Source organism: Corythoichthys intestinalis, chromosome 1 (genome assembly GCF_030265065.1).
Source record: "Corythoichthys intestinalis isolate RoL2023-P3 chromosome 1, ASM3026506v1, whole genome shotgun sequence".
Lineage (NCBI taxonomy): Eukaryota > Metazoa > Chordata > Actinopteri > Syngnathiformes > Syngnathidae > Corythoichthys > Corythoichthys intestinalis.
In genome coordinates, this window is record NC_080395.1 from 48,235,613 (window position 1) to 48,245,856 (window position 10,244).

The 10,244-nt window shown below is 37.4% G+C and overlaps 1 protein-coding gene across 1 annotated transcript; it reads left to right on the forward strand.

Annotated features, from left to right (window-relative positions):
• The first annotated feature begins 7,160 nt into the window (after positions 1-7,160).
• Positions 7,161-10,034, forward strand: mibp2 (muscle-specific beta 1 integrin binding protein 2). Its single transcript, XM_057839928.1, has 8 exons — positions 7,161-7,439; positions 7,982-8,072; positions 8,256-8,301; positions 8,456-8,639; positions 8,714-8,785; positions 9,394-9,500; positions 9,586-9,676; positions 9,761-10,034. Exons 1-7 carry the CDS (start codon positions 7,414-7,416, stop codon positions 9,669-9,671), a joined length of 612 nt encoding a protein of 203 aa, XP_057695911.1. The 5' UTR covers positions 7,161-7,413; the 3' UTR covers positions 9,672-9,676; positions 9,761-10,034.
• Positions 10,035-10,244: the final 210 nt, after the last annotated feature.

Consider the following 10,244-nt stretch of genomic DNA (forward strand, 5'->3'; position numbering starts at 1 on the left):
AATATGAATCGAAATAAATAAATATAAATTGAAATAAATAATTAAAAATTGAAATAAATGAATTTAAATCGAAATAAATAAATAAAAATTGAAATAAATATAAATTGAAATAAATAAAAATTGAAATAAATATAAATTGAAATAAAAAAATAAAAATTGAAATAAATATTGAAATAAATAAATAAATATTGAAATAAAAGCATTTTAATGACACTTTTAATTATTTATTTAATTGTTTATTTATTTATTGAATTTTTGCACTCCTGGTCCTCCATACTATACTAGAGCCGTCATGGGGGAAATAATTTACTGGAAATCCACTAGGTGGCAGTCAAAACCCTGTAGAAAAATATGTGGCATTGCGGCACCAGCTTACATTTCTCCTTCCAGGAGGGAAAAACCAGCAATCAATCTACGCTGGATGTTCAATGGCCGCTTCCGTGATTAAAGGTTTACAGTAGTTGTTCTTAGGAAACTATTTTCAAAGTAAAGTAGCATGACTTATGCAGTACACATTCTATGTCGTCAGAATGTTAACGTGTCAAATTGATGTAGTGACTTCAATCCATTTGCCAGATTGCTTTGCATGAAATGTAGCCAGCTAACATCTTTCTCAGTTTGCTCTCTAAAAGACTGACTTTCTATTGTTTCTTGCTTGTTAGTTCTTACATTTCTACAGTATGTTCAAGGAACTCCTGGATGTCTTCTTAGAAATCTGATAATTGCTGCTACATGCTTTTATAACGTGACACTAAAAACATTAGCGCATAAAGCATATTTCATTTTAGATTATTCAACTGTAGTCGTGCTGAATATATCATATTTGTGTGTGAAGGGAGGCATTTTTAAATATGAAGACTGAAGCTTGACTGTGATGTAAAAAGTGGATACCTGAGGTGAAATGTCACTGCCAAGGAACACGTAACGACAAGTAAACTCAATGTACAGTCTGTCAAATAGGTTAATGGCGCCTGTAATATCTCGCAGGTACGTGAGATATGTGATATAAGAGGCGACACTTGAAACCATTTCCTGACACAGATCTTGTTCATACTTTCCCCCCTAGAAAACAATAAGTAGATAGCATGTCATGTGAAAGGTTCCAGTACGTATAGTAATATCGTCACAGTGCAGGGTACAGTCATGCTCTTACTGGTACATGGAAATATACAGTGCTGAAGAGATGCATGTATATACAGTATGTATGCAGTAGAATCAACAAAGATGGGAATAGATAAGAATAGCAATTCCAAGCCCATTTTCTATATTGCTTATCGATCCTGGTTTCGAATTAAGGTACACAAAAAATTGTGTTTTCTGTGACTCTTAATACCTTCAACTTTGGACGAAAGATATAGCAGATCCAGTATGCACCCATAATCTAGGGAGGGAAAAGCAAAGTAGGTGACTTTTTAAAGTCTGTCAACAGATCAGAGCTTAATGCTTTTATGTCCGGTTCCATGCACTCGATTATAGAAAACACCTTTTTAGTTACTGTCAACTTCAGAAATTGAGAGAAGCTTCCCAAGCACTTCTTTAGATAATGCATTATTTCATGAAAACAAGATGCACAATGACAAATGTTGATAAAAATTATTGTGAATAGATTATTTGTTTTCTCTTGTTTTGAAACTTTTCCATAATGTCCCATATTTATGGTGGATCCGTCACAGCAAATCAAAGCAGTTACTAGATAACCATGTAAAACTGTGAGCAGTAGATGAGAGTTCATAGAATCAAAGAAATGTCACTTCTTCTTACACATTATAATTGCTTATTTTCTTCCCACCTTAAAAAGCTTCAAGCACGAAACCACACAAGACATTTGAATCTTTGAAGATGCTGCCCAAGTGCTGGTTTTGCATGGGGTGAAGGGGGGGCAGACATAGGCAATGTGATTGAAGGATAAATTAATGATATGCCCTTACATTATTATAATAACAAAATTGTCTTTCAGACCATTTTGATGTTAATCAGATGGAAAAACACGTTGTGCAAGTGCACTTTTATAATGGCCGGAAGTACTTAAATAAAACAACAGCGTAGTAGGACAGATTCAAAATGTAGCACGTGGGAATTCTAGACTCTCAGTATACACACAATGATGTGGTCATATAAATGATTATATGAGCCATGAACTCTTGCTATATGTAAAGTATGTGTCATAGAAACTGTATTGACACTTCCCCAGCACCAGTCAACACATTAGCATCTACTGTAAATACAACATCCTAAAAAATGATCGGTTGTTGAATTTTTAAACAAAATTTCTCTTTGAAATTTGTGTTGAATATGTTTGATGATAAGTACTTCAAATGTGCAACGGTTAAGAACAACGTTGAACTAGTTCACCACTCTCAACTAATCCAAAGTGTATCCTGCCTCTCATCCAAAGTCAGCTGAGAAAGACTCGACCGCTTCTGCGACCTGAGTGCGGTAAAGTGCTATTTAAAATGGATGGATCAATTTTCCATAGCTGATGCAATCAGCTTCTGCTGATTTTAAATGAGGATTTTTTGGTGGATGAATGAAAACTAATTAATGACATTTTAATTCGGAGGCATAAGACATAAGGTCACTACCGGTATATCCACACACACAAAAAAAGAACTGAAAAGTCAAGAAGCTCTTTTTATGCAGCAGAAATCCACAATGCATTCTTTTAGACTCCAAATGGGCAGACAATTCACACTATGAATAGAACGCTTAGGTGCTGCATTTGGCGACTTCGTTCATAGTTTCTGAGGGCTGGAGCACTAACCTCAAAATATGGAGTCATGGATTTGATGCATAAATTTACAAGGACAGGTCAGCTGTGGGCTGGTGGAACAAAAAGTTGTTGTGATTTGTTATCCTTTTACCAAATGTGGTGTCTCAGGAAAGCAATAAGTACGCTACTTCTTGCGGTTCCTCCTATTTCCATTTCGCCTACTATATACAGTATTGTATTTGGTCTTTTGTGTTCACAGATAACCAGGCCATAGTCACGACTTGTTGAGATATCTTTCCAATTTTCAAACTTCAATATTTCCATAAAAAACATTAAAAAAAAAAAAAAAAAAAAAAAACACACACACACACACACACACAGTGAACATCAAACTAGCATGTTGACTCTCAGGATATAGATTATGACCGAATCACTGGAGATAATGGTCACAAGCAGCATGTGCTTATCTGTGCTCTACTGGTCACACTTTTTAAATAATTTTTCACGATTTGTAGTTAGTCCGAAGTTCACTGGAAACCAGGAAACTAATATGGATGGTGAATTTGTGCCATGCCTCTTAGTAAGGATGTAAATATTCTGTGTGACAAGATGAGAAACGTCTAACCACAATTTTACTGTACACTGTGGGAAAAAAAGCTGTTGGATTCACGGTAAAATACTGGCAGCTGTGGTTGCCATCAATTTACCCTCAAAATAACAAAACGTGAAAATCGTAAAATACATGTGAAAACAGTATAGTGCTTTGGTAACCATCAATTATAAAGAAGGTTTTTGTACATTTTTCTTTCAAAGGAATATCATGGTACTAAAATTAAATATTGTTAAATTTTTATACTGTAATTGATATACTAGTATATGACAAGTTACCATTCGTGATGGTGGTTACATAATGCTGTACATTTACTCATTGCCCCCCTCACCAGTCAGGGTTTGAACCTGCACCATCATCTGGTAGTCAAAGATGCTAACTATTGAGGAACTGCAGACCAGTTGGAGGATTTACTGTGTTTGTGGAAGGTAAGCAAATTATCACGCACTAAGAGTTTCAAAGAGTGTACTGGCATCTGAAGCTCGACTGCCCTGTTGGCTCAGTAGTCCGCACGCCTAATTGCCTCATTAACAATGTGGGTTCAAACTTCAGTTGGAGAAGGGGAAGAAAAAGAAATGGGCACTGCGATGTCAGACCGGTCACACATATGTACTTTATACAATTTTTTTAATATATAAAACAACAGTTATACAGTGCATACAGTATAGTACAGGCTACGTTAATTTGTTGTTAATTTGATAATGAACGTTTTAGTTTTTCAGTTTTTTTTTATAGTATAAATCTGAAAGCCACAGCTGCCAGTATTTTACTGCAAATTAAAAGAAATATTTTTTTGTTTGTTTCTTTGTTTGTTTTTGCTTTTTTGCAGTGAGTTAGAATGACTGTATTCACTTCTCCCAGGTTCAAGTAAGGACAATATGTTCGATATACACCCAAGTTCGATTATGATCAGATCTATAATGCACTGTTACCCTCGCAACTGCCGTTTCGAATTTGGGTAATAGAGTGTGTAATACAGTTATACAGTCTAAAAAAGGTTTGCTAATTTGAAGAAGCTTTCCACTTTGGTCTGATTTTAAAATGTCTTTAAACTGTTATCAGGGCCGGCCCAGGCCATTTGGGGGCCCTAAGCAAAATAATGCAAAGGGGCCCATATTTTTGGCCCACCATTTCGTCACAGTGTACTGTGAAACCCATACATGTAATCCAAGCCATACGTCCATATTTTGTATATTAATCAGATGTTGTTGCACTGCATACTTCAAACTTCTCACCCCAAATGATTGCCAGTACTTACAGTAGATAGCGCCAAACCTTTTTCTAAAAGAGGAAAGAAAGAAGTTAAGGAAGAACTTTTATTTTTTTTAGGCTTGTAATCAAGTATCAAAACTCACAAAAGTCAAACAAAGCAAACTGTAGTAAACAAAATAGAATATAATTTAAACAATTGCCAGATTGGGGCCCCCTCGTGGTCAGGGGCCCTAAGCAGCTGCATAGTCTGCATATAGGCTGAGCCGGCCCTGACTGTTATAAAAGGACCCGACTGAATGTCATAGCCCGAAATTAAAGTCATACTAATCCTATAAATGAAATTCATTCACAGCGCTCAAAATAATGTTATGTCGTACACCACCCAAAAATGCCAAACTGAGCAGGAAAGAAAAGTTCCATAATTTTAGATGATAGTATTGTACAGTTTACCATCATGGAAATCAGATTTCACTTCCATGACAAGGATTACTGTGCAATATTCCTCAAAATGTCAATATCCTTTATAACATTTTCGGAAAAATGAAGTCAAAGATGTAGTTTCATTCAATTGAGAAATGTTCTTTTACAATAGCATGCCATGTACTTCTGAACTGAACTACTGTGTATACATGATAGTACAGCCAGTATTTTTACGAGGAGTGTCAAATCGTCATCACACATATTTACACATTGGTGTCATTTTATACTTGACGGACAGAGAGGAAATTATTTGGTTTTTATAGTTGTAGTGTACACACTACACAGTAAAAAAAAAAAAATCTAATTACATTACATGGCAGCTGTTGTTGCCAGAATTTTGCCATTTATTAAATGGGGGGGATTATACATGCAAAAACAGTGTAGTGCTTCGGTAACTGTAAATTGTACTGTAGATTTAGTTTTAGTTTTATTGAAAATCACAGTAGTAAAATTTATTACACTTTATCCTGTAATTGATAATGCAACTACGGTAGTCTTGATGGTGGTGACATCATGTCATACATTATCTTATTGTCAGCCGTCTCCGTTCTGGATTTGAATCCAAACATACTGGCCACTGGAAATCAGTTTGAGGAAGTTCTGTGCGTGTTGAAGGTTAGGAAAACATGACTCCCTGAGAGCACAAAAGAGTGTTCTGGCAGCTGAAACTAGACCAGACATGGGAAGTATACAGCGCAGGGCTCTTTAATACGGCCTGCCAACAAAAAAAGAAACTTTTTTTGTCCAGCACTGATATTTATTTGATTGTGTCTCATTGCACCTTCTAAAAAATCTTAATCGTGCAATTACTTCATTGGCAGGATCTAATTTTCCTTCACTGCATCATTCATCAGGAGTCGCTGCATGTGTAAGTCTGTATTGCATCTGAACCATGTTATGGATCCAATTGTGAAACTTTTCGGCTTTATACAAACAAGGGAACTTATCATCGACAGTTCGTTACGTTCTTGGAGGAAACTGATGCAGACCATTCTCATGTCTGTTGGTTAAATTTGGGGCAAGCCTTGCAAAGAGTTTTGGAGCTCAAAGAGGACATTAGCTATTGGGGTAATCCGGAGAATTTCCCGAGCTCAGTGACATAAACTGGCTGTGAAATTTTGCGTTTGCTGTGAACCTATTTTCACCTATGAAGGAGCTGAACATGAAGCTACAGGAGAAAGAACAGTTTGTGTGCTGTTTTCATGAGGCTCGCTTTACTTGCAACGCTTCAGTATATCACACCAGGCCCCTCTTTCAAAATTTAGAATCTAATGTGGCCCTCACGGCAAAGAGTTTGCCTACCCCTGAGCTAGACTGTGCTATTGGCTCAGTAGTCAGCACAGCTGACTGACACAGTTGGTTCAAAATCCAGTTGTAGAGGGGGGAGCACAAGTAAGGGAGCAATCATGTCACTCCCATCAGATTGGTAACATGTGTGTACTTTTACAGTCATTTTATGTAAAACAACAATTATACAGTATCATATAAAAATATACTATATTTTTTTCACTGCAGTTTGTTGTTAATTGTACAAATAATGTTTTAGATATTTCCTGTTATTTCAGCAGTGATAATTCTGGCAACCTCAGCTGCCAGTATTGTACCACAAAAGTACCAAAATGGTGCCCTGCGATTGGCTGGTGTATCATGCCTCCTGCCCGTTGTTAGCTGGGATAGGCTCCAGCACCCCCACGACACTCATGAGGATACGCGCTTCAGAAAATGAATGAATGAGTACCAAAATGCCCACCGCTAGTTTTAAAATAGGTAGAAATGTCATACTGTAGTGAGGAGAAAACACGCATTATCGCGCCAGTTAGGGAAAATTCCATGCTAGTACAAGGACATGAATCTGCATATCAATATATATGAATGCTAAAAGGGTTTTCCATTGTAAACTTGCCAAAATCGATTAAACATTAAAACACAAAGAAATAGCAGACATCCCCGCGTCATTGGTTATGACGATGAATGAATTTAAGTGATAGAATACAATTTATTCCAAAAATTAACGATGAAAGTCAGTCTTGGGTCATGTGCTAAAGGCGGTGTTTAGGGGCGTGACTGCGGTTGACGGAGACCTCTGATTGGCTAAGATACTTGAGTCACCCTTGGAGAAAGTGTTTAAATAACCAATGGCGTAGCCTCGTGGTGTATGTGTGGAAGTGACAAGGAGCCCACGGTTCTCTCTTGCTGGAAGACCGCGTCCACGCGACATCTCGCTCCCCGCGCTTACCTTACACACTCAAAACCAAGTACCATGGACGAGTCGAGTAGTTGACGTTTCCTGCAACCTTCTCTTTTTAAGCTTTCTTCCGTCCGATCACTTAGCACCTGTCTATAGGAGTTTTTGACTACGCGGCGCTTTTTTTCTTCTACCAGTAAACCACCAGCGGAAACCATGAAGTACATCATCGGCATTGGCGGGTGAGTAACACAAATGAATGGAACGAGGGCGTTTAGCTAAGATTAGCTGGGTTTAGCCGAGGTGCTAGGCCTGTAAAGAGGCTAGGACACGTGGGAGAGCGGCTCTTCTCCGGTCGTGTGGATGCTGCCCAGTGCAGCTCATTGTACCTACACGCTGGATAAAATTGACCACAAAGTATTTTTGGGGCGTTGAAGGTATCGCGCACTGTGAAAACGAGTTTAGGCTATCCCTTATGTCGAGCTAATGCTAATAGTCCTCAGCATACATGTAATAATTAAAAAAAATAGTATCATGCATGCTGTTAAAATGACCATAGCCATTGTGGCATTCATCTTATCATTTCTGTGTGTGTGTTTTGTTTTTTGTTTTATTTGTAGTGAGATTTGTCACGTTCTATAGCTCTGATAACAATGGTAATAAATGAATAATGGAGATTGGAGAACATAAACTGCCAAACATGGAAACAATGCTGATAAGTGATAATCATTACTCTTACTTTCATCACTGGTTAACCGTTAGCTATTTTTTGTATTCTGTCCAGCGTAACAAATGGAGGGAAAACCACCCTCACCAACCGGCTGATTAAAATCCTGCCCAACTGCTGCGTTGTACACCAAGATGACTTTTTCAAGGTGAGCCTCAACCCTTTGTGTTTTTGCTTTCCAATTGTTAGTTTTTTAAAATCAGGATTATTGACCCAGGTTGGTGGGCCATTACAATGTAATTACTAGCTGTAATTCCACTCCTAGAACCTTCCATTTAGTCTATAGAACTAGTGTATGTACCTTGGTACATTTTATCAATGTATGTTTCAGCCCCAAGATCAGATTCCAGTTGAAGATGGCTTTAAGCAGTATGATGGTAAGCCTGAGTTTGTATCTGTGTCTAGGATCTGTGTGCATTGTCATCTGTAAAATGCATGATTTATGACTTGTATAAAGGCCAAGTTTTCATTTTTTTTCCAATTATATTTTGTTCTTCCTTCCCTCCCACCCTTTCAACTATCCTATCTCAGTCATTACTGCGCTGGACATGGACGCCATGATGAGCACCATCTATGCGTGGCTGGAGAACCCGGTGAAGTTTGAGAAGTCTCATGGCATCAATAACACCCTGGACACGGAGATACTCCCTAAGTCCGACCAGAAAGAGGAGACTCACATCCTCATTGTGGAGGGCTTCCTGCTTTACACGTACCAGTAAGTACTCCTCTCGATCTTGGGTCACTCATTGTCAAGAAAGAGAAAATCATTTAATTCGCCCCTTTTTGCAGACCTTTGATCGACGTGCTGAACCAGCGGTTCTTTATTTCCATCCCCTATGAAGAATGCAAAAAGAGGAGGTGGTAAGTTTCCAAACGTGACACTTCATTTGTTAAACTATGTCCACATTTTCAATAAGAGATTCCAAATTCAAGACCTATTTAGTAAAGTTAACTCCGTCTTTGATGTTTGACAGAATTAAACTATTCCAACTTGACAGTGTTCAGCATGTTTCAGACATCTTGTGAACCTTTCCCAAATTTTCAAAATGAAACATTTTACATATTTTTTGCCCCCTTCCAAATTCACTGACCAATTCAAGTGCGTTCAACCTCAAAATGTTTTTTTCCCTTTTTTATTTCTATTCCCCGAGTAAAAACATATACTCATCAGATGTTTAATAGACATATTTCACACATTTTCTTCCCTCCAACATTTCTTCCATGATTCAAATTATTCCAACTTTAAAATTGTCTCATTCATTCTGTCTTTGAAACTGTTCTACAATTTTTCCTGAGTAAAATACAAAACTCAAGATACATTTTATGTATTCTTCTATTAAGAACATTTAATCTAAAAATATTCATCTTAATCGGGACATTTTGTAACTGCTGCAATTTTTAACAAAATCAACAATTGATTTCAAATTTTCTTTCTCTCAATTACATTACTTATTGTTTGTCTACTGCAGCTCGAGGAACTACACGGTGCCAGATCCCCCCGGCCTCTTTGACGGGCACGTCTGGCCCATGTACTTGAAACACAAGAACATCATGGAGACGACAAATGTTGATGTTGGTAGGTGTCTACTCTTGTCAAGTTAAATGTACGTAAAAAGATTGATAAGAAAAATACTATAAATATTTTTTTTTTGTCACTACAGTGCAGCTAGATGGAACCAAGTCAAAGGAGCAACTGTTCAACTTTGTCTATGGGGACATCATGAATAATATCCAACATTCTCTTTAACAAAGGTATCATCGTTTACTAAAAATATATGTATTTTTTTGTATTGTAAAATGATTTCTAAACAATTGCTTTATCTATCTGTATTTCAGGTCACAAGATCAGCTAAAATGGAGCGCGTATTCAGCTTGCTTGAAGACCAGCTCGCCTTAAGTTTCTACCTGGCAGTTTATTTAGCTGACTGCTATGATTTTTAAATGTAAAAAAAAAAAAAAAAAAAAATTATAAATATGTAACTGGCGGCATTGAATGCCAGCATCATTTTATATCAAGCGTATTTATTGCTTCATATGGCCTGCACTCCGCAGAGTGAATGGATATGTTCAGAGGATAGATGCATATGTCAATAAATGATCCTCAAGCCAATTTTGTGTTGTGGTGATGACTGCAAAACAAATTAAAAGACGTCATAAGACACGTTCAAAACGGTACCAGTCACGTACCACTCTGAACATGTGATGCCCACTATCAGGGTCCATGCTGCTCTTGGTGCAAGTGATAAGTGGAGTCACGAGTTTTACGCCCCTCCCTCGTCACCTCCAATTACAAGTGTGAGCCTTATCTGTACTTAGACAG

What these genes read in the sequence shown, in the direction of transcription:
- mibp2 (XM_057839928.1), top strand. Translation starts at nt 7,414, where the DNA reads ATGAAGTACATCATCGGCATTGGCGG. An exon ending in TACATCATCGGCATTGGCGG is followed by an intron (nt 7,440 to 7,981) that starts GTGAGTAACACA and finishes TATTCTGTCCAG; the next exon opens with CGTAACAAATGGAGGGAAAA. An exon ending in TTCCTGCTTTACACGTACCA is followed by an intron (nt 8,640 to 8,713) that starts GTAAGTACTCCT and finishes CCCTTTTTGCAG; the next exon opens with ACCTTTGATCGACGTGCTGA.